The following is a 24151-nucleotide window of genomic DNA, read 5'->3' as shown; positions in this document are numbered from 1 at the left end:
CATTCGGCTGGGAAGATAGTTCTATATCATATAAACAATCATAAATTGGGCATGACAGCACTCAGGAGGCAAAGATTGGAGGATTAGACATTCAATGTCATCCTTGGCTACATAGTGAGTTCAACACTAGCCTTGACTACACGAGACTCCTGTCTTCCCCTACCCCTGGAGATGAGACAGTTTTCTTTTCTCTGTTTTCACCTGCTGGGAATAGGGGGATTCCTTCAGGCCTATTCCTAGAGCCCTCTGGTGCTTTTAGCATGGAGGGGAGGAAGGAGAACTCACTGGCCAAGCAGTTACTGATGCATGTGCCTATGATTTTGGTTGTCTTTAATTATCACTCAAGTCAGCCTTTGAGTCAGTTTTTACTGTCAGAACTCTCTGTAATGTTACAGAGGAAAATGTTGCCTTTGGAGTCAAATAAGCAACTCAGCATGCCCTCTGATAGCTTTGGGAGCATAAGCATGTTGCCTAAATGCCCATGCCTCAGTTTCTCCATTTGTTAGGATGAAAATGTGACAGCAACCTCATAGGGTTACTATAAGGTTATTAGTGCAGGCGCAACACAAAATATCTACAGGTTGTTAATACTCAATAGGAGACAATTTTCTGATAATTAAAATTATTATTAAATCATCACCATCATTCTCATTGTCAAGATAAAACAGATGGAGCCTGGAAAGGACAAATGACCTGCTTAAGGTCACACAGCTGTTGTTAGGCACTAATTGAGGCAGGCCCTCAATTAGTATAGGAAGGCAATTCCTATAGGTATGTCTTCAAAGAGTCATTTTCCTTTCAGCTAAAACTTTTGGAAGAAAACTGAGCATGCTCAGAGTTGTCACTGTCCATCATCTTTATGATGCACACTGATCATGCGCACACTGTGTTCCTATCCATCATTTTATCCTTTGCAACAAGCTCCGTGACATTGAGCTAAGTGTGCCCCCAAATATGGATGCCATCTTTCCTTCTCAAACTGAGCATGCTCAGGAGACTCCCTACCCACAAGCACCTTGAGCTTCTCTATATGGATACATATGTATATACATATATGCTCTCAATAAAACCTCCAGATTTCCTCTATTCAGGGAGGGTGTTGCTTGGGAAATGACTCCTGTGCTCTCCTTACCTGCTACAGGCAATTCTCCAGGCTCTTATATCTTAGCCCTAGGTTGTTTTGGGTTTTGTATTCTGCAAGATGCAAAACCTCAGTTCTCTCTGGTTACATTATGAGTGGCTAAGGTGAGAGCCACACACAGTCACAAGATTACTTCCTCTTAGAATTCTTTAAGGTGGTTGCAAATAAAACACTCTTCCCATGCCAGGCCTCACTTCAAATACTACTCTGGAATAAGTAGGAATTCTACTTTGGGATTCAAACCCAACCACTCACACAGAAGTAGTCAGACACATTTAGTAACACATGCTGATGCCCCAGCGCCCTCACAACTGGACCTGGAGAACCAAGAGGGTTCAGAGCCTAGAAGTACATTTCCATAAGCCTTTCCATTTCCATTTCCATTTCCAAGGCCCTTGACCATTCTTCCAAACCCTATTGTGGCTTTGAGGGGGCACCCACAAGATCAGTGGCCCTGGGTGCAGCCCAGCAGAGCACTCAAGCCCAGGTCGATCTAGGAGCTTCCAGCTTTCATGTCCTAGCATGGATAGGATTTCCAGTCTTTACTGAGGGGTAGGCAGTAGAAAAACAACATGGAGACAAAGGGGACAAGACTTGAGGGTCTTTTGCTGAAGCAACAGGAGGCTGATTTTGAAGGTTTGTTTGTTGTCTGTTCATGTAACTTTCTACTTAAGGGGGAAAGTAGACTTTCCATCTACTCTGATTTCAATAAAAAGAAAAGGATCAGGGAAGCTTTTATTCATCTTCAATGCACATCTGTGGGAACCCAGACCCAATAGGAAGAAATTGCCTTAAGTCCCAAGTGCTAGTGGCAGAATGGAAAGAAGCCATGTCTCCTGGTGTCTTTTATTTTCACCTCTCAGACTGCAGAGTCTTCAATGAGCTGATTAAGAACATGGTTGAAAAATAAAGCCAATAATGATGGGAAAATAATAACTGAAATCAAGTTTATATTTGTTGGAAGTTCACTTCTGTCAGATTCTTTTTGGTTCTTGTCTTTTTGAAAGAGTTCTTGAGCTTCCTTTCTGTTTACCCAATAAATTGTTTTGTTTTGTTTTTCTGAAAAAAGGGGGAGGGAGCAAAGCCTTGGTTAGGCTTGTCGTTCTTTGTCAAGCTGGTTTTCCACTGGGGAGTTGCTCAGAGCTCTCTGGGTCCAACATGACAAATACTGCAAGTCCAAACAGGAGATGGGAGCACTCCGACCAATCCCAACATTGCCCATCCTGAAGTTTCTAATGACTCAGATGGAAATGTCAGGGAAGAAAAAAGACTTGAGTATAAGTACCCTGGGAGCCTGCCGAACCTGGCCTTAACTACTTACTGTGTCCACTTAAATAAGTCACGTGGCCTCATAGAGTCTCAATACCATCAGCTGTTAAAAATACAGGTATGGGGGATGGTTTAGTTACAGCAGTTCTCCATCTTCCTAATGCTGTCACCCTTTAATACCGTTTCCTCATGCTGTGGTGACCCTAAACCATGTAATTATTTCATTGCTACTTCATAGCTGCTATGAATTGTAATGTAAATATCTGGCATGCAACACCCATGGTGCTTGAGACCCATAGGTTGAAATCATTGGTTTAGTAGGTAGAGGCAGTTAGTGTCAAGCATGATGCCCTGAGTTCAATCCCTGGAGCCCATATTATGCAAGGAGAGAACAAACTCCTGCACTCTAGCTAATGCACCTAAACTCTAATGGTAACTTTTTTAAAAGTCATATACCATGAACTCAATAGGTAAAAGGGCCAGCCAAAGAAACCCGCTTTGGCCCTGACACGTGAGCCAACTCTGCCCCTGACCAACTGAAACACAAAACCAACCAATCCTTGAGCACCTTGACTCTGAACTCAGAGCCAGTTATACAAACACACCCAGGATCTAAAACCTGCACCAGTAAAAGGAAACACTTTATCCCTGAACCCAGAACCTTGAACCTAGAACCAAAGAAAAAAACACCCTGGCTTTGAAACCAGTGCCAAAGAAACACACTTTGTCCCTAGAATCATAGCCAGTGAAAGAAATAGACTCTGGACCTAAAATTAGAGCCAAAAAGCTAAAAAAGGACCAGTGAAAGAAACAAGGTTTGCCCTGAAATCAGAGCCATCTCTGCCCCTGGCCCCCAAAACTAACCAATCCCTGAACAGGAAAACTAACCAATCCCTGAGCAGAAAACCTCTCCCTGGGAAAACTCCACCCCCAAGAAACGCTATATAAGCCTGCCTGTCTCTTCAGCTGTTGGCTGTCTTTTCCCACCCTGGCAGGGGGAAACACTCCTGGACTCCTCTTTCCCAACTAAATCTCTTTCTCAAAGGAGTCTTGGGTGACGATCTTCATTCTCTAGAGCAGAATAGAAGAACTTGCTGTCGCAGAGAAAAGTAACAACTTTTAGCGGGAGCCACATTTCTGCAGGGGCTTCCCCTTTAGCAGACTGAACATCTTGGGTTTTGCTAGGATGTTTCCTTAGGGGAACAGAGCAGAGCTCAGCTGTAACGGCCTGCTCCAGGAGAGGAGCAGGGTTGCTATATTCTGTGGGGAGACCATCACCCACCACACCCCAGCTTCAGGTAGCCTGGCTTCCAAATCGGGATACCTTTGCAGCCCCAGAGCTGTAACACTCCCACTTGTTTATATTTGGTACGGAAACCTGGCACTCCCACTTGCTCACACTCACCATGAAGTTTGCATGCACTGATGTTACCTTAATTTGAGACTACATAAGATTAGAATGATACACAGAAGAAGCCAGTAACATACTAGTCATGCAGCAATAACACACACTAGTGGCTACAACGTACTGGTTTCCCCATAAGACCTGATAATCTTACAATCTTAAGTGTATCAGATTCTCCGCACACCCATACCAAGGCCAAGCAATGCCAAACTTCCACTTGCAGGCCTTGGAGTGAGCCCTGCCCTGGACAGTGATATCAAAGCGTGCCTTCCACCGGTAGACAGATGGTGCCAGAAAAATAGAGTGGTCAGGCTGAGAGGAGTGACCGACAAACATGTTCTAGAACCGGTCTGCTGGGTTTCATCACAGAGTCACTGTGTCACAGCAGAAAAGTTACTTAACTTCCTGAGCCTCGGTTTTCTTGTTTCTTAAACTGGCACTAATAGCAGTGCCCAGTGCATAAGCCTGTAACAGTTAAATGGCATAATGGAAGTAAAAACTTAACACACTGACTCATCCTTAGAAAATGGCCCCAAAGTATTAACTCATGATTTACCCTCAGATCAGCCCTTGTATCCAAAATGAAAGAATAGAGGGCAGCAAAAGTGCCTGGGGTGGCTTTCAAGTTTAGGATAGAAGTGAAGATTATATTACCTATGTGATGCTGATCATGACCTTGTCTTACTCTCTGCCTCAGTTTCTCTATTTGCAAAATGAGGTTTGATTTGGTGAGCACTCCCAGGCACCTAAATAAGGTTTGATGAAAAGATATAGGCTCCCCCACTATGCTTTCTATGTAGGTCCTACCTCCCCAGCCATCCAGAGAAAAGAACCACGTAGGGGCTGGGAAAGACGGCTGTAGCCTCGTCAAACCAGTGCCTTAATTAAGAGAACTATTGTAAGAGAGAAAAATATCCCAGCCGTATCCATCACTGTGTAACCTGGGAAAGTCACTTTACCTTTCAGAACCTCAGTTTCTTCTAAATGGAGTTTCAAAGGGTACTCACCTTGTCATAGTCACCTAAGCTAGTATCAGTTCACAGAAACAGTGTTGTTTTGTTAATCATTAATGGTTGCCAGTTGCATTGCAGGCAGACATAGCCCTTCTTATAGCAGGACTGCACACATATGTGTCCATTCCAGGTAGTATTTCCAATGACAATAAAGTTCTTTATGAAAACAGCAGCCATGCCATAGACACACCTGGAAAATTATAGGCCAGCCTCTGCATAGCAATAGTCTTCATTCCCATGGTTCCTAATCAGCCTGAAGGAGGTGACAGCAGCCCTTGCCAAGGAGACCAGTTTACAGAGCTGGGAAGCACTGAAAACTACTTCTTACCCAAGATAGACTGTAAAAAGAGGGGACCTTCCCATATCTCATATAGTGTTACTGAACCTAGAGTTTTAGGGTACTATGCATTGGACTGAAGAATACATTTAAGTGATGTGTCCAAGATAGACTTCCATTTCCTTACCTGGAAAATGGAGTTAATCACAGAACTCTTTTTTCAAGGTCATTGCAAAGATTGTACACACATGGCATGTAGCAAGCATACAAATAGCATTAACTGTATTCTTGTCTCCATTCCTCCTGGGGTGTTATTTGACCACATGACTGGAAACACCCCAACAAAGGACATTTAAGAATGTCCTTTCACTGTGACATGTGTGAAGTAGTAGAGATGGTCTAGGGTGCCAATCTAGAAATCTGACTTGATCCCTGGTTCTGGATCTCTGTGACCTACCACTGATCACTTTCAGTCTATAATTCAGAGTGTTTTCATCTATAACAGCCCTGTCCAATAGAAACAAAATATGCCACCAAATCAATTCTAAACAGTTGTAGATGTCACTTTTTATAAAATATCAAAAAATAAGGTAATAGGAAAATGAATTGAACTTATTATTCTCATTTCAGTGTATCCCCCATGTTATCGTTTCATTTGTTCTTTGAAATCTTGGTGATTCTTAATTACAAGGTGATTTTGGCAGTTTATCTGGGGATGTTTGGGGTTATCAAAACCAGGGGCAGGAGGTGGCAACTTGGAGGATGTTCTTGGTAACCTGACAGTCAAGGCCAGATCTTGCTAAACAACTTATACCGCACAGGAAAGACCCCTACTTTAGAGGATTGTCTGGTCCAAACACTAAACAGAAGCTGGTTGATACTTGTAACAAATCCCTGTTTGGACTGGCTGCTTGTCAAGGGCTCACTAGGCACACATGGCCTGTGGCTACCACATCTGTCTGTGCAGGTCTTTAGTGTCAACACTTGGGCTTGAGCTTTAAAAAGTCAAGGATTTAGAAGATGTAGTTTTAACAAATTGGTTTCCTGCCCATCCTTAAATAGCTGGCCAAAAGATTTATGGCTGGTTCACCATGGCTGCCTAAGAACAGAGCCCATCTGTCACTGGCTGGTTAGACCCTTTCAAAGCACCCACCCACCCCAGGGAGACCAAGCCTGGGTCAAACAGTGAGCCCTGTTGTTCTTGACGGGGGAGACAATGCTGCAGGCCCTGCTACCTGCCTGACAGAGCCATTGTGGCTAGAGCAGAAAAGGGCTTTGTCAGGATGGCAGCCGAGGAGCCCGCAGTTCAATAGGGCCCTTTATGTGTGTCCCGATAAGATGCCCTGATGCCAGCCTTGAGAGGCCCTGCCCCCTCCTGGAGCAGATGGGAAGCCTGAGGCCCTGAGAGGGTATGGAAGGCCTGCTATAGATCTTAGTCCTGTCTCCCTTGAAGTGCAGCTTACAAGACAAACTTTACCTATTACTGGGAAACCCAGTACCAGCTCAGGACTCAGTATTGCCCACCACCCCAGGCAAAAGAACATCTAGCCAGGACCCTCAAACATAATAGCTACTCAGATTATAAATCCATATAAAAATAAATTTATTAAAGAATACATATGTCTCTCTCTCTTCACATCTAGGTACAGTTATGGCAAGAATAACTTACATATACTCTGTTGTGCTTTTACAAGGTTACTAAGAAAAGCCACCAGATCTTGTCTTCTTAGCATAACATTTCCCCAACACACACACACCCCAATGTGGAGTGAGAATATTAATTAGTTTTATTGTGGTAATCTTCACAATGTATGCACATATCATATCATCACACTGCATTCCTTAAATACATTCAATTTGGGGCTGAGGAGCTGTCTGGGTGGGTAAAGTTTGCTAGTCAAGCATGAGCACTTGAGTGTGTATCCTCAGCACCCACATACAAATGCCATGTGTGGCCTTGCTTGTCTGTAAGCCTGGCACTGGTGGGAGGAGGGAAGAGCAGAGATGGGCAGATTCCTGGGAGCCTACTAGCTAGTCAGTTCAAGAGAAACAGCCAGCTCCAGGTTCAGGGAGCGACTGGGGCAATAAAACAAAAACAAAAACAAAAACAAAAAAACAAGTAAGGCAGGTTAGGGGCTGATTGAAGAAGACACCCCAGGCTGATGTCTAGCCTCCTGAATGAGGGAGAGCATCCACACACAAATGTACACACACTTATGCTCATGTACACACACATGAAGTTTTCATTTGTCAGTAATGCCTCAAAACAACTGGAAGAAATTTCAAAGTCTAGCCAGAGGGAAACCATGTGTGCATGCTCGCCTCTGTCCTTAGAACACAAGTGATTGAGTCCAAACATGAGGAGGGTTTGGGGCTGTGCCTTGGCCAGTGTTCCAGCGCATTTGTACTTGGACTGCAGAAATGCTGAAGTACAAGAAAAGAGACATTCTCATGTCAGTTCCTCCCTCTGGGGTAGCACGATCAGATCAATTGATAGTTTTCCACCTGAGCCAGTTATTCCAGTTTCTTGCTCACTGTTCTGATTCACATTTTATCTTAAAGATGCTCAATTCCTTTGGACTGTGGTTTCACACACATTCAATGGGAGGCAGCACACAGGACTCATGGCCTTCCATGTGCTGCTGTTCTTTCTGCCGTACCTGAGACTGTCCTTTCTCCTCCAACCTCTGCCTGTCCACTCCAACTCTCTCCCAATGGCAATTCACATACAGAGAAAGGAGAAACACAAAGTTGAGTTACTGAACCATAAGGGGACTGATCCTTGTGGAAAGCAAGTGACTAACCCAAAACATTAGAGGAAGCCAGGTGCTGGGAGAAACCACCCCTCAGTGCCCAGATACAAAGCCATAAGCAAGATAGGTGGGGGAGGGGTGCCTATAAGGACCAGGCTTGAGAGCCCAAGTAGGCTCTGTCCTCATCTCACACCTCACATGGACTAGAAAGGGAGCCTACCTCATCAGAAACTTGATGAGGTAAAGCCTGTAGACACTGTGTTCAGAGATGACCCCACAACCAGACCTATTGTCCCACTCATGTGTAGATGTCCGTTCCCAGATGAGTTCCAGGACAAGTTACCTGTTCACCATGTCTTGGTGTGCTCTCCGTAGATAATAAAAGTATGTACCCCATATGGTCATCATGGGTATCAAAAGACTTAGAACTCTGCCTTTTGGCAAGCAGTTCACAGTGTCTTCATGGTTCAGGTCAGGGTTTCACTGTGACCCACAGAGTCAGTATCATTTGTGATTTTGTCTTTATAATTATCACCACCATCATCTGCAGGGCTGGTGAGATGGTTCAGTGAGTAAAAGCACAAGCCTGATATCATGAGCTGGATCCCTAGTGACATGGTAGAAAGAGAGAAAGATCTCTCAAGAGTTGTCTGTCTTCTGACTTTCCCATGAGTATCAGGGTATGTGCACTCACACATGCACACACACATGCTTAAATAAGTGTAAGAAAGCTGCATGTATTTAAGGTATACAAATGTGATGATTTTATATGTACATATTTTATGAAATGAGTACCATAAACAAGCTAATATACACATGCATTCCATATATATGTATTTGTACACACATATACTTTTGTGTACATATCAATATACTCCATCATTCTTACATATATACATTCAATCACAACTTTTATTATATAAACATGTATATTTATGTAATCTGATTGTATACTATAAAATTTATAAGTAGTGATTTTTGGAAGGCATCTGCTTCTAAATGATTGGTCTTAATTAGTTTCTCCCAGAACTATATAAGAAAAGAATAGCCTGATTCATTCAGACGGCCAATCACTTCGTTTCTCGGCTCCATTCATCCTATCATTCCCTGGCCGTCCATTCACGAGACACAAATATGTATTGAACATTTAAGGGCACCTACTCTGCTCCTGTCACCCACAGTGCCCAGCACTGAGCAGACCTGTAAGTTATGTGATGAGGGTAAAGGAAAGAAGGGAGGAACCAGGTTCTCAGACCTTTCCTTGACACTTCCACCTCCCAAAGAGGCTTCCTCTGTACCATCCGGGAGTGCGTCGACTCTGCCACTGAGGGAACTAGATGAGCGTGCTGGCATCCCGGAAAGGCGCGCCCTGGGGACCCGCCCCCTCTCTCCTGCCCCTGGCACGGGCCGGCGACTCGGTGGCTGGCACCCAGCTGCGGTCGCACCCTGGAAGGGCATGAGCCCCTGCCCCAGTGTTGATTCCCCAGAGCCCAGTGTTGCCCAAGGCGCGGAGTGACTCCTCCCGGGGGACCCTCCCTCTGGGGCGCGTCACTCTGTCACGCTCTCCACCCCTGGGTCCGGACCCCAGCGGCTTCCCGCGCCTGAGCCAAGCTGGGACAAGTCGTGGCCACCTGCCCGGGAGCCGCGAACCTCGGGCGCGGTCAGCCCAGGTCTCCATGGAGTTGCGGGTCGGCAGCACCAATGGCAGCTGCGAGAACGGTGCGTGTGGCTGTAAGGGGACCCGGGTGGGCGCTGCGCTTCTTACCTTGCTCCCACCACTCTCACCAACTTCTCCTCACTTGATGGGGTCGCAAGCTAGGGGGTGGTGGTCAGGATCAGATTTCCAACCCGTTCCCAAACTGTCCTGAAGATCCGGGTCTAGTGGAGATGTCACCTCCCCAGTGGCAGCTGCAGGGGGGTGAGGAAGACTGACTGAGAGGAGGAAAACAGAGTGCACTGGGACAGGTGGCCTGGGAAAGGGGCTCAGGGGTAGTGTTGGGTCGCAGCAGGTACCTGCCCACATATCTGTCCATCACCCAAAGCAGAGAAGGGAGGAACTGAGAAGTTCCCCATCCCCAAATCCATACAACACTTTTTGGAAAGGAAGAGAAATGCTCAGAAAAGACCCTTGGTTTTCTGGAGCATTCTAACTTCCCTTTAATCCCAGAAGCAAACTCTAACAAGCAGGCAATTTTTTGTTGTGCTTAGACAAAGTCTTGCTAAGTCGTCCAGAACAACTTTAAATGTGTGATCCTCCTGCCTCAGTCCATCTCCGCCAGGGAGTACAAGTGTGTGGCACTGGGCCTAGATTTTATTTCAAAATTTATTTATTACTAGTGTGCATGTGTATGTGCATGCCTGTGTACATCTGAGCATGCATGGGCACACACCAGTGTGTGTGTGTGTGTGTGTGTGTGTGTGTGTGTGTGTGTGTGTTATGCATGATGTGTATTTATGGGCATGAGAGCTGTATTGAGGATGTGGAGGGCAGAGGACAACTTTGTGATGTGAGTTCTCTCCTGCCTTCATTTAAGTTCCAGGACTCAAGATCACAGGGCTTCACCCAAGGCACCATCTCCCCAGCCCTAAGCCTAGGCTTTTAAAACTTTTTTCGTTTTGTTTGTCTGTTCTTTTCCTTTGGATTCTTTTCTCTTTCTCTTTCTTTTTTTTTTTTTTTTTTTGCTATGTTGGAAATTAAATCCAGGGTCTTATACATGCTGGGAAAACACGCTAACACTGGCCTTCATCCTAGGGCATGTAGTTGCAATTTCACTACCTGTTCTAGACATAAGGAAACAGAAGCTCTGGCAGGGCTAATAATTTGCTCCAGGTCACACAGTGGGGAATGTCAATCACCTCTCTGATTCAGGCTCCTGAGCCTACACTGCTGCTGTTCTCTGTTTCATCTGGAACATTTTCCACATTCTTCCTGTCTAGGCGAGTGAGGCCTGTGTGGTGTTCTGAGGTCCCTTCTTCAGCAAAGCCAGCTCTCGGTGTTGACTGACCTTAGTCTCCTCAGCATCCAGGCAGGCCATTTTAAGCTTCACCCCTTAATCCAAGGCAGCAGGCATCTCTAGTTCTAGAACATTTTAGAGGAAAAGATAAAGATTATCAGCTTGCTACCCCTTTTTCAGATGGGCATCTATTCTAAATTGGGTTCCCTTTGGTCCACAGCTCTATCTTGTCACTGTACTGAGAGAATTTGACTTCTTCGGAGATGCTGAGTTAGGGTGGAGGTGGGGGTGGGGGTACGCTGAAGTGAGCCCTCTGGCTCCACCCACTAGTTGTGAGACTTGAAGAAGCAAGGGAAAGGTGAGAAGCAGATTCTGGCTTACTGCCTGCATTTCCTGGGCTCTTGGGCAAGGATGCCCCGAACTGGTGGAACAGGAGAGAGCAGTGCAGAACCAGTCTGGTTAGTCCCCAAGATGAAAACTTCTTGTCTCATCACCCCATGGTGGAAAGACAGATGTGTCATAGCAAAGACACCCAGATATCCCCTGGGAGATTTCAGTCCCAAATTCAGCAAATTTATTCTCTTTATGGACCTCAGTTTACCCCCAAGAATACAAGAGGATTAGATCAGCTTTTGTGTTTTTTTGTTGTTTTCTACTTTATTACTTTTTTACTTAGCATAAAAAATAGTGGGTTTTGCTAAGACAATTTGACACACATATGTAATTGTGCCTTGCTCATATTTGCTCCCCCTTCACTTTCTGCTGCCCTTCCTCCCCCTCACTATTTTTTTTAAATGAATGCCTCCTTTTCCCCATCTGGTACCTGGGTTGGAACCTACAGCCTTGCTTCTCCCAGGCAAGCACTCTACCTTTGAGATACGATACACCTGCTACTGAGCTGCACTGACCCCCTGGGTTTCCTAAAGGGCTCTTCTACCCTTTCTCCACGGCCATGGACCACATTCAAAAGGTCAACTTTGTCCTGCTCGACCCTGATGCTATTCTGATGGAGTTGTACCAAATTTCAAGCTCCCTGGCCTTGGATTTGGGGCCCATCTAGACACAGAGTAGGAACTTCAGCTTGGTCTAAGAGAGGTCTGACCTGGGCTTAGGTCCTTGGCACTAGGGTCTAGGCCTTTGCAACACCTGCTGGAGAGATCAGAAGTTAAAACACCTATAAAGGGCAATAGCAAGCAAGAATTGTGGGAGCAGGGTAAGCTGAGGAATCTCAGGGGTATGTCTTCTGAGACTGATCCAGCTACTGCCTCCAAGGCTGGCATGACCAAATAGACAAACTCACCTTCTGAGCTTCAAGTGCATCCCCAAGTCTGAATGTTCCTGGAAATGTTTCCTGTTTTTGATTGTTTGCAACAGGTTTGTGTGTTAACACAGAGGACACAATGAAGGTGGATCCTGCACATCCCTGCCCCGTGGGGGCAGGCTGTTTATCAGGGAGTGTGGAGTGGTCCTGAGCATAGACTCAGCCATCAGGTGGGCATGGGTCTACTTCTGGCTTCACCTTTATTACAGGTCAGATGAGATCAGGTGGGTTCAGGGTAGAATGGTCCTAGACACATCTCTATTACAGATAATCCTTTAGGAAGGTTGTTGAACCTAATTTCTCCTACTAAGGGCCTAGAAATGGTCATTGGGACTGTTTCACTAAGTGGTTGTTAAGATTCCACAAGGAAAACTCTAGAACAGGAGCCATGTACATGGTGGTACTGGTAGAGTCTTGATTATGCTTTCTTATGTTTCATTGTACTTGTAACTTTGTGTTTCACTGAGGGTCTGCCCTTTGTTCCCAATTCTGTCCTTGGTGTTAATGCCAGGGGGACAGACAAGTCAGGGCCTGACTCTGGGCCTTAAGGAAAGAATGATACAAGAAAAGCAAACTGCAGACAGTTCTGCATGGGATCCAATTTTGCCCTGAAAGAGTCCCCAGCCACTGACCCAAACAAACACTACACATCTCAGAAACAAGTCTTGGGATGGTGAGGTCTGATCCACAGGAAGCTCACTCCCCAGTTGCCTTCAGGCTGATCTGGATCTGGGTGGACTATTTGCCAGATGACATTCCCACTCTACCTAGAACTGGTGTTAAAGTGAAGAGAAGTTCCAAGTGAGCTCAGGAGTTGTCAAGAGAGTCAAAATCCAGAGGCTGAGAGGGGATGGATCCCTGAGGAGGACACTGAAATGGATGCAGTGGTGGCTGAGAGCTTGGATGGGGCCCTCCTCGGTGCGGGAGGTGCCAGTACCACAGGATGGAATTCTGAAACCCAGACAATCTGTGTATTAGCCAAGGTTTCCTAGAGGGACAGTTCTTACAGAATGTGTATCTATTAAAAGAGTGTGTTAAATCAGCATATGTTGCAGTAGTAACAACAGTTGTGTCGCTCCTGAGAGATTGAGAACGGGATATTTCCTTGGTCCTTGAGGCCAGATACCTCAGAAGTTGGGGTAGTCCCACACTGGCTGTCTCACACTGGAGAGCCCATGAATCTGCTAGCTGTCCATGAAGCTGGGGGGAGGGGCGGGGGTAGCAGTCTGGATCTGCTGCTAAAATCGTGGAGGTTCCTGGAGGGCAGCTGGTTCTCAGTGGATGACAGAGTCCTATAAATGCACATTCTGTCATCAGGAAAGGAATCAGCCGGAAGATAAACAGTAAATTAACTCCGGGCAAGAGGGAAGAAGCAAAAGGGGCTCAGTCTTTCCTCTGCTGTACCCTTTTCACCTAAGGGTGCCGCCCACATTTGGGGTGGGTTTCTTACATCAGTTAAGACCATCAGGACAAGCCCTCGGGTGAGTTTCTCTACTCAGGTGATTCGGCTTCACAGCAAGCTGACCTTAAAACCAACCTCACAGTCTACACATCTTGAACAAGTACTGCTCCCTCATAGCCTCCGTTTCCTTGTCTGTGGAATGACAGTTGAAGAAGTTGCCTATTTGAAAGGAGGTCCTACAACTTGATAAGTCCGTGTAAATGAAGTCCTTAGTGAGAAAACAGCTAACATCATAGAGAATTGGAAATAGTCATTTTTGGTTGAGGTCTGGTGTGTGGGTGGAGCCCTGGAGCAATAGAAACATGAAATCAAGGTCAGTGTCAATTCCAGCATGTTTGAACCATGTTCCATATTTGAACCACACCTACGTCCCCAGCCTGACTCTCAGCATGCTTCTCCCTCTAGGTTCCATAGTCAGCCTCTACTGTGCCTCCCAAGAGGTTCTCTGTCAGATTGTCAGAGGCATCAGCCCTGAAGAGCCCAACAATGCCACCTTGATCACCTGGCAAGAGAGGGTCAGGAAGAGGTATGGCTTCTACATCGGTGTGGGTCTCGCCTTCCTCTCCTGCCTACTCATCGGCAGCAGTGTCATCCTTAAGAAGAAAGGCCTCATACGCCTTGTGGCCACAGGGGCCACCAGGGCAGGTACGCTCTTTGGGCAGGAGGGGATGGGCAAGGGGCAGCTAAGTCCTTCGTGGATGACTTCCCTTCATGGGGACCCAGACTACAGTCTGAGAATGGGGCCTCAGGTGGGTACCAGAGGCTCATTGTCAACCCTGCTGAGAATCCCTACTGCCAGTAGCTGGAAGCCTTCCTTTACAATCCAGTATTTCCTGAGAATTCCATGATGTATGCATTAGGGTAAAGACACAGCAAAACCTTGGGATGGAGAATCACACACTCCCAACTTAACTCATCTTGGATTCTTCATTTGTTCGTTTGTTGGCTTTTGTTTTTCAAGACAGGGTTTCTCTGTGTAACAACCCTAGCTGTCCTGGAACTAACTGTAGACCAGGCTGGCCTCCAAGTCGCAGAGATCTGCCTGCCTCTGCCTCCCCAGTGCTGGGATTAAAGACGTGCATTACCACTGCCCGGCTCAGCTTGAATTCTTACCAGCCTGTCCTGCAGAAGTCACAACTTCTCCTGTGAATTGGGACCAGAAATGCCTCAGCCCATAGCACATCAGACTCTCAGGTGCCCTACACATGCAGCCGAGCAGCAGCACGGGCACTGAGTCTTGCCCGTTTGGAAGACTGGATGTGATACACTGAAATAGTCCTCTGGAAATGACATCACATGTAAAGGAATTCACATCATTTATTGCATGCCTGATGTGTACCAGGTGCAGTGTGAATCCTGGGAAAGTGGGAAAGACAGACAGCCAACATGAAATCATCCCATGGTGTGCTGAGTGCCTTCACGGGGAAGATACAAGTTGCTACGAGAGTATTTTCTGCAGGTTGCTACAGGGATATGTAGGCGTATGTAAAGCTCAGACCTGGTGCAGAAGGGAGGTTTTCTATAAAACTTGATGCTTACACTGAGACCTGAATGATAAGGCAGTAGCAGGGAAAGTGGAAGAGGGTGGCAGGAGCAGAGGGTACCAAGGCTGAGAGGTGAGCCTGAGCTCCATGAGGAGCTGAAGGCCATTCAGGGTGAGCAGAGAGTGAAGGGGCAGATGAGCTCAACAAGGCCAGCTCACCAAGGGCTGCACTACACTGCAGAGTTTGAGTGTGAGTATTAAGTGACTGACTGATGTTTTAGGCAGGGGAGTGACAATCCCATTTATGACTTGAAAAGGGCCCCTGTTGCTAGGTAGAGAATGGATTAGAGCCTCAGAGTTGAACCAATGAAGTGAGTGAGAGGAGGAAGTAGGGCTCAGGGGACAGGGACAAGTGGTAGGTTCCAGAGATAGTTGGGGAAGGTGGAACTCACCAGCTTTGATGTTTCCTGGCTCCCTGGGGAGGGCAAAGGAAGTCAAGGATGACTCAGGTTTCTGACTTAAGCAACTGGGAAGAGGTGGATGGTGCCATGTTCTGCAATGAATGCAGAGGGACAAACAGGTTTTGGGAAGATGGCATGTTCAAGTTTGGACCTGCTCATTGCCTGACTCTCCCACAAGACACTGCACTTTGGAAGCCGACCATTACAATTACAATCCTGGTTTCCTAACTGTTGTTAGTGGGGTTCTGGTCAAATGTATTTGACCAGAATACATTTTTATATACCCCATTTCCCTCACCTATAAAACAGACAAAGAACGGTGCCAATTTGCCATTTGTCCTAGTTTTCATCTATTTCTGTGATAAAACACTATGGGCAAAGCAACTTTAGGAGGAAAGAGTCCATCGTGAAGGGAAGTTGGGACAGGAACCTGGAAGCTGGAACAGAAACAGAGGCCATGGGGACAGGCTGCTTACTGGCTTGTTCCTCATGTCTATCTCAGCCTGATTTGGGGTTGGGTGTTGTTTGTTTGTTTGTTTGTTTTTCTGAGACAGGATATCTCTGTATAGTAGGCCTGGCCATCATGGAACTAGCTTTGTAGACCAGAGTGGTCCAGTCTGCTTTTTTATACAACCCAGGACCACCTTCCCAGGATGGTATCAGCTACAGTGGGCCAGGCCCCTATATCCAATACCAGTCAAAAAAATGCTCCATAGACTTGCCTACAGGCCAATCTGGTGGAGGCAATTCTATTCTTGAAGATCCCTCTTCCCAGACTACTCTAGTCTATCAAGTTAGCAAAACACTAACCAGAATACCATCCCAGCAGAGATGGAGACAGAAGGATCATGAGATCAAAGCCAGCTGAGGTTACATAGTCAATTCCAGATGGGATCTCTCTAACTTACTTAGTGAGATCCCTCATTAATGCCAAAAGCTAAGTAGATCATGTGCAATTACAAGTGATACGAACCATGAAGGAGAATGACCATTTCAAGGGAAAATAATAGAAATTAGAGGTCAGACTAGGCACCTAGAGGAAGCAGTAGAGACCTACAGAGTGGGTGTGAATTCAAGCAAACACTAGAGGAGAGCATTCTGCACTCAGGGAGAAACTTGGGGCAGGAAAGAGCTAATCATTCTTGAAGAATATGATGTGTTTGCAGGACCAAGCCTGTCTCCATAAGGATTGGGGCTTATTTCAAGAGTAAGTGGAAGACACTGGACAAGCTACACATGGAAAAGTCGTATAATCTGATTTTCATTTTTCAAAACCACTGACTGTCATAAAAGAAACAATTTGATATGGGGATTAGTGTGGAGTCACAGTAATTCCATAACAAAGCCATTGTTTTCTCCTGGCCAGACATGATGGAGTAGGAGGTTGATATTGCTGTGGATACACACCCCAGTACTCTTTGGTGACAGAATATCCACACAGACTAGATTCAGAAGGAGGGGAGAGAGGGGCCTCTGATTTCTGAAAGTATCATTTCCTGAGTTTCATCTAACAGGTTGCAGGGGTACAATGAATGTCAAGAGTCATGTTTAGGGCAGAGATTGGAGTGCCTGTAAAAGATTCAAGAGATGCCAAGTGAGTAGTTTTGATCCACAGCTGGACTCAGAAGACAAGTCAAGCCACAGATACAAAACAAGACAAATATATATATATATATATATATATATATAATATATATATATATATGTCCTGGGGGACAGTTAAGGGGACAAAGGCAGAACCCAACAAAGTGTCACTAACTTCTAACTTTGTGTCTACTTCCTTCTATAGTGAATGGAGGCTATGGCTACCTGAAGGACCCGATGTGGTGGGCTGGATTTGCTACCAGTAAGTGACTTCTTTTACTATTAAGAACAGTGATCTACTGATGGCTGGGATGGAGGTGAAGGGACGGGGCAGATGGAAAAGTTCTATCTCCATTATAGACACTGAGAGCTCAAGGCCAACTTCCTTGGGAAAATCTTGTCCCTGAAGACATCTTACACTGAGAGATCACTGTCTCAGCCCAAAGGAAGGCCTCTTCTATGAAGATAATGATGCAGGGGCACAGCTTGTGATGTAGCTCAGTTGGGAGAGCACTTGCCTAGCATGCACAAAACCCTGGGTTCAATCCCAAGTACCACATAAAACGGGGGTGGTAGAACATGCCTATAATCACAGCACTCAGAGGTGGAGGCAGAAGCAGAAGTTCAAGGCCACCCTCAGTTACACAATAAGTTCAAGGCCAGACTGAGATATAGAAAATCCTGTTCTCTTTCTTTCTTTCTTTCTTTCTTTCTTTCTTTCTTTCTTTCTTTCTTTCTTTCTTTCTTTTTTTTTTATGGATACAAGTGTGTTCTTTCAGCTGCCACTGAAATACAGAGCCCTGGTAGCACTGCCTCTTGGCCACAGTCTTGGCCTGTGTCTGGTAGGCTTTGGGAACCTTAGGCAACTTCACTACATCATGACAATTAAGAGCTTGACCCACTTAGAACATGGCTTTTCTGAAGCTTTGTCTAGATTTGTACGCTTATATATTGCTCCCGCTGTGCACCTACCCTTTCTGGCTATCAAAGCTTAACTTTTAAAAATATTATTATTATTGCTATCATCATCGTCATCATCACTGTGTGTGTGTGTGTGTGTTTGTGTGTGTGTGTGTGTGTGTGTGTGTGTAGGACATTAGGCATCTTTCTCTAATTCTTTCCTCTTTAGTTTTGAATCAGTTCTCTTAATGAACCTCTCAAGTTCAGTTCACCATTTCTGCTAGGCTGGTTGGCCAGTAAGCTTGCAGGATCCACATATCTCCTAGTTTGCTCAATTTGCTTTCTTATAAAACCCAGGACCACTTGTCCAGGGGTGGCACTGCCCACAGTAGCATGGGCTCTTGCACATCAATCATCAAACAGGAACATGTCCCTGCTTGCTTTCAGGCCAGTCTGACAGGAGACATTTTTTCAACTGAGGTTCCTCTGCTCACATGACTCTAGCTTGTGTCAAGTTGACAAAAAACAAGCAAACAAAAAAACTAGCCCACACAACTGTCCACAGTTCCCTTATGAAAGAGTAGTCCTTGGAACAAGTGTACCCAAAGAATCCATAACTGTAATTGTTTCATTTGATAATTGAGTTTCTAGAACTTACCTTAAAAATAGAAATGAAAACATGAAAGCCTGTGAGACATACTTAACTGAGTGTGGACTAAAAGTGAAAGGACACACAAAAACATGGCAGCTTCGAAGGTCACTGTGAGCTCAGGATTTTGGCCTTACCACCTTTACAGTGGGAGAACTCTAGAGTCTGGGTCTGACCTTATCTCCAGGGAGAAAGCATGTGGATGGATCTTAAGGAGTGCTGGTCTTGGGTTTTAGGTACAGTTGAACACTGACAGAAACCATCTCTGCCCAGACTCATCTGGAATGGACGTGGTGCCTTGGAATCACACTGGCCTCTTTTCTCCTCTAATTTCCTAGTGTCTGCTGGAGAAGTTGCCAACTTTGGGGCCTATGCATTTGCACCTGCTACAGTTGTCACACCGCTGGGAGCACTGAGCGTCCTCATAAGGTCATTGTCCCCTCTTTTGTTACCTCTGGTTCTTTCCTGTTTTTGTTTTGTTGAGACCTGGATTTACCAAAGGGGGAGCAGCTACCTAGAACCCCCAACTAGTTCCAAGCTCTGGAAAAAGGGAACATGCTATTAAGAGTGTTAGGCCCTTGGACTGATGGCTGCCATGGCCTCAGTTCACCTCAATGAATTAAGAACATGAGCCTTAGTGTTCTTTTGTCTATAGTGTGCATGTCATGTACGTACATATGAGTGTGTACAGAAGTGTACAGACGCATGTACATGTGTATACACCTATGTGTGAGCTGTTTATGGAAGACAGAGATTAGAGTTCATTGTCTTTCTCAATTAGTCTCTACATTATTATTATTATTATTATTATTATTATTATTATTATTATTATTTAGACAAAACCTCTCACTGCTTGGAGTTCACCAATTGGTTAGGCTGGCTGCCCAATAAGCTCAGGAATCCTCCAATCTCCGGACTCTCCAGGACTAGGATTATAGGCACACATCACCACACCTGGCTTTTAGGTGGGTGCAGAGGATTTGAACTTAGCCCCTCATGCTTGCAGGACAGGCACATTACCAACTGAGCCACAACATGACCCAAGTACTAATCCATACTCAAACCTTAGTAGTGATGGAGTGAGAGGCAAGTCTTTTAGCCAAGGTGCAATTCATCCATATGCAAAACAGAATACTAATGATACACACCCAGAGAACTAAATGAGATAACAGAAAGAATGGATGTAGAACAGACTAGCTCCAAGTAACCATGGCTATAATAGACAGAGGAAAACTATGCATGAAGCCATCTGAATGTAATCTGTGTACTAACTCACTTCATTCTTAAATTTGTTTCCAAGATCCAGAGAGGTTAAGCACTATGGCCAAGGTAACTTTCCAACAATTCTACTTCATGACCTATTTCTGTCCCTTAGGTGGTAGACAAACCCCCTCCTTCTACTTGTATTTGTCAGCATGAAGACCCTGTTGTCAAACCAGGATCCACCCTATGCAGTATAATCCCAGGACCCAGGAATTAACAGCCATGCCTGTCAGTAAAGACTCTGCAAACACTGGTTTTAAAAATTAGGTGTCTTGGGGGCTGGAGAGATGGCTCAGTGGTTAAGAGCACTGACTGTTCTTTCAGATGTTCTGAGTTCAATTCCCAGCAACCACATGGTGGCTCACAACCACCTTGAATGAGATCTGCATGCAGGCAGAAGACTGTATAAATAATAAATAAATAAAATCTTAAAAAAATTAGGTGTCTTAGAGATGGTGATGTAGTTGGGAGCAGAGCACTCACCCGGTGTGCCTGGGTTTGACTCCTAACATCCTGGAACAACCAGAAGCAACAATACAGTATAACTGATACTAAGCATTTGCACCTCTTATCACCCCCATTCCTCCCAAGCTATGAACATAGGTACTTCTGTGTGGGTCCTTTAACCCATTGGAGGGATGCACTCATTAGGGGCTCTGATAAATCCTGGTCAACCACAGCCAGCACCTATAATCTCTTCTGTGTTGTTTTTCCACTTGATGACAGTTTTGCAATGTTTACAGTTGTGAGACAAGTAGACTCCTCAGACTCAGTGCACAACTGGCCTTGCTGCTGTTACTGCTGAGTAGACGTGCTTCCCAAATCTTATGTATTTACAAATTCCCACTCCCGAGATGTTCTGAGAAGGCATTCTCCACTGTTTGGCCCTGCCTGTATAAATGCCATCGTAATCTCTCAAAGAGACCACTGTAGGTAAAATAATATGGGGCTTGCATCCCATGGCTTGCTCAATTTGCTTTCTCATGTGCCCCAGGACTACCCGTCCAGGTATGGCCCTGCTCACTGTGACCCGAGCTGTTCCTCATCTATCATCAGTCAAGAAAATGGCCCAGTAGCTTGCCTACAGGCCAAGACTTTTGGATGCTACCTAGGTCCCAGGGCAGCCAATACATTTGTGAACAAATGCCACCTTCATAAAGCAAGTGAGCTCATGGTTCATTCCTAGCCTGTCCAGTCCCCCTTTTTCTTCCCTCAACATAAGGGAACAGAAATCATATCACCTAAGAGCGAGAAGGATCTTGTTCAGTAAAGACTCTGAGAAGCATAAAGGCTCTCTTTAGCATAGAGTAATACCCATCAGCTTTGTAATAAGATCAAAGTCCCTTTCAAAACCTGCTTTTGTCACTTACCAGTTAAAGGATTTGCTGAATCATTTTAACTTCTACGAACTCAGTTTTCTCATTTGTAAACTGAGAGCAGTATAAGTTAATTCAGAATTAACTCTGATGCAGTACCTATTAGCAAATACATGCCCCAAGACATAGTATCCGTAATTATCATTGTGGTGGTTTATATTGGCAAATGCGACTAAAAGAGGAATAGATTCATTCTCTATGACCCAAGGAACAGAAATGAGGCAAGGACTAGAAAGTACCAGAAAATGCATTTGGGGTGAATAAGTGTGACCCTGCAATGCACTCATTTGGCTTGTTCCCTGATGCCAGATGCATACAAGCCATAGTTGAAAAATATCTCCTAGCAATACTACAGGACATTAAAATGGTAGGGAGTCAGACAAGAGTAGTTTGAAAAGCTCTTTTTAATCTATCTTAGTTTGCTTTCAATTGCTGTGATGAGACACCATGACCAAAAGCAACTTGGGGAGGAAATAATTTATTTGGCTTACAAATTGCAGTCCATCATAGGGGAAAGCCAAGACAGGAACTCAAGCCAGGAAGTTAGAGGCAGAAACTGAAGCAGAAGCCACATTGGAGCTTGCTCCTCCTGGCTTGCTCAGTTTGCTTTCTTATACACCCCAGGATGACCTGTCCAAGAATGGTACCACCCACAGTGGTCTATGCTCACTCACATCCATCATCAGTCAAGAAAATGTCCCACAGGCTTGTCAACAGACCAACCTGATGGAGGCATTTGCTCAGCTGAGATCACTTTCACAGATGACTCTATATTTTGTCAAGTTAACGATAAACCAACCGGGATGCAACTGTTTGGTTTGTAGATGGTTTCCATTTCAAAAATAAAAGAGATCCACATGTATTTCTGCTTCCCCAGCACACATTCCAACCCCCCTACCCCCAGAAATCATTTCTACTTCTGAAAGTTTGGGGTTGGATGAAAGAAATCTAGGAAGGCTTCTACAGAGAGGGGTGAGTTTTGGACTGTTGTTCCCCATAAGTGTTTACTCAGCCCCCATGTGTCTTTAGTGGGGGCTGGAATAGGCACCTCCACTCAATCCCTTTCTCCCATGTCCCTGTATAGCGCCATCTTCTCCTCCTATTGCCTGGGAGAGAGCCTGAATCTTCTGGGGAAGCTGGGCTGTATCATCTGTGTGGCTGGCAGCACAGTGATGGTCATACATGCCCCCAAGGAGGAGAAGGTCACTACTGTTGTGGAGATGGCTTCTAAGATGAAAGACACAGGTAGGTGGGCTTCAAGCACTGGGCTAGCAGAAAACACTACGGCATGAATTGTGTATAGATTGGGCTCTGTCCATCTCTGTGCTGCCCCCTTGAGGAAAAGGTGAACAACAGGAAGGAAGTTGGGCAGTACCCTTTAGCCAGGCTTCCTGGATCAATGTAAACATAGATGATTTATTGTTCATTGTGTGTGGAGCATTTCTCTAAATGCACACATTGTTATTATAAAAAAAACATTTTATGTAAGAATATGCATTATTTCATTAAACAGCTCTACAAGGAAAAAATCCCACTTTTGATCCTTTTTTTTTACAAGTGAATAAACTAGGGTCTTAGAGTTTAATAACTTGCATGAGTTATTAAAAAGTCTGAAGCTGAGACTAGAACCCACATGTGAGAGGGTAAGTCTGGGGTCCTAGATACTATCTGTGTCCTTCACTGAATGATTTATGTCCCTCCTCCCTGAAGGGTTCGTTGTATTTGCGGTCCTTCTGGTGGTATCCTGCCTCATCCTCATCTTCATTGTTGCTCCGCGTTATGGGCAAAGGAATATTCTCATTTACATCATCATCTGCTCTGTGATTGGATCCTTCTCCGTGACTGCCGTCAAGGGTCTGGGTGTCACCATCAGGAACTTCTTCCAGGGCTTACCAGTTGTTCGCCACCCCCTGCCCTACATCCTGTCTCTCATCCTGGGACTTTCCATCATCATTCAGGTCAACTTCCTCAACAGGGCACTGGATATTTTTAACACCTCCCTGGTCTTCCCCATCTACTATGTTTTCTTTACCACGGTGGTAGTGGTCTCCTCCATTGTCCTCTTCAAGGAGTGGTATACCATGTCTGCTGTGGACATTATGGGCACCCTGTCTGGCTTTGTCACTATCATCTTGGGTGTTTTCATGCTTCATGCTTTCAAAGATTTGGACATCAACCAAATCAGCTTGCCACACACTCACAAAAACACAACTCCAGCTCCTGCCCCAGAGCCCACCGTCATTAAACTAGAAGATAAGAATGTCCTTGTGGACAACATAGAACTTGCCAGCACACCATCACCACAACAGAAGCCCAAAGTATTTATGATCGATTCTTAAAGCCTGCAATAAATGAGTAAGAGGAGGTGCCCAATGTCCAGCCTGACCTCTCAAGTTCAAAACTACCAGGTTACTTTCAGCACATCTGTTGCCAAGGGCTATCTTTTTTTTGAGATATTCATTTATACCTCACTGCTGTTCCTAGAAGAAGAAAAAAAAATCCCTACCCAGTAAGGTAGGTGGCAGGACTTCCTAGAGATACAGCCTTGGTGACTAACTCCACTAGTTTCTATTGGAGCCAGCAAGTCCCCAGAGCCTCTTCCTTCTGCTTCCCTCAGCACCAACTCTGTGTTGTTGGGGGAGAAGACAGAATTTGACCTGCTGAATGTAGCCCAGTTCAAGAACTGCCCTCAGATATTCATCGTCAGGAAATCCTTCACACCAATTGGCCTGTCAAGCTGGACTTCTCAGCCCTCAGCCCAAAAATGGAGCTTGTGGAGGATTGCAGAGCAATCTGGACTCCTCACCATCCCAAGGTGCACATTAGGTTCCAGGTAGCCT

The 24151-nt window shown here is 45.3% G+C and overlaps 1 protein-coding gene across 2 annotated transcripts; it reads left to right on the top strand.

The window, feature by feature from the left end:
• The first annotated feature begins 9378 nt into the window (after nucleotides 1-9378).
• On the top strand, nucleotides 9379-23650 carry Nipal4 (NIPA like domain containing 4). 2 transcript variants are annotated; one of them, XM_027425280.2, is made up of 6 exons: nucleotides 9535-9577; nucleotides 14001-14240; nucleotides 17329-17385; nucleotides 19011-19101; nucleotides 22396-22556; nucleotides 23022-23650. In XM_027425280.2, exons 1-6 carry the CDS (start codon nucleotides 9535-9537, stop codon nucleotides 23648-23650), a joined length of 1221 nt encoding a protein of 406 aa, XP_027281081.1. The 2 variants fall into 2 exon arrangements, with proteins under 2 accessions (XP_035304180.1, XP_027281081.1); XM_035448289.1 differs by lacking the exon at nucleotides 17329-17385 and having other exon boundaries at nucleotides 9379-9577.
• The last annotated feature ends 501 nt before the right edge of the window (nucleotides 23651-24151 follow it).

This window comes from Cricetulus griseus, chromosome 7 (genome assembly GCF_003668045.3).
Source record: "Cricetulus griseus strain 17A/GY chromosome 7, alternate assembly CriGri-PICRH-1.0, whole genome shotgun sequence".
NCBI classification, from domain to species: domain Eukaryota; kingdom Metazoa; phylum Chordata; class Mammalia; order Rodentia; family Cricetidae; genus Cricetulus; species Cricetulus griseus.
The sequence above is the reverse complement of the archived record's forward strand: the minus strand, read 5'-3'. Positions and strand labels throughout refer to the sequence as shown.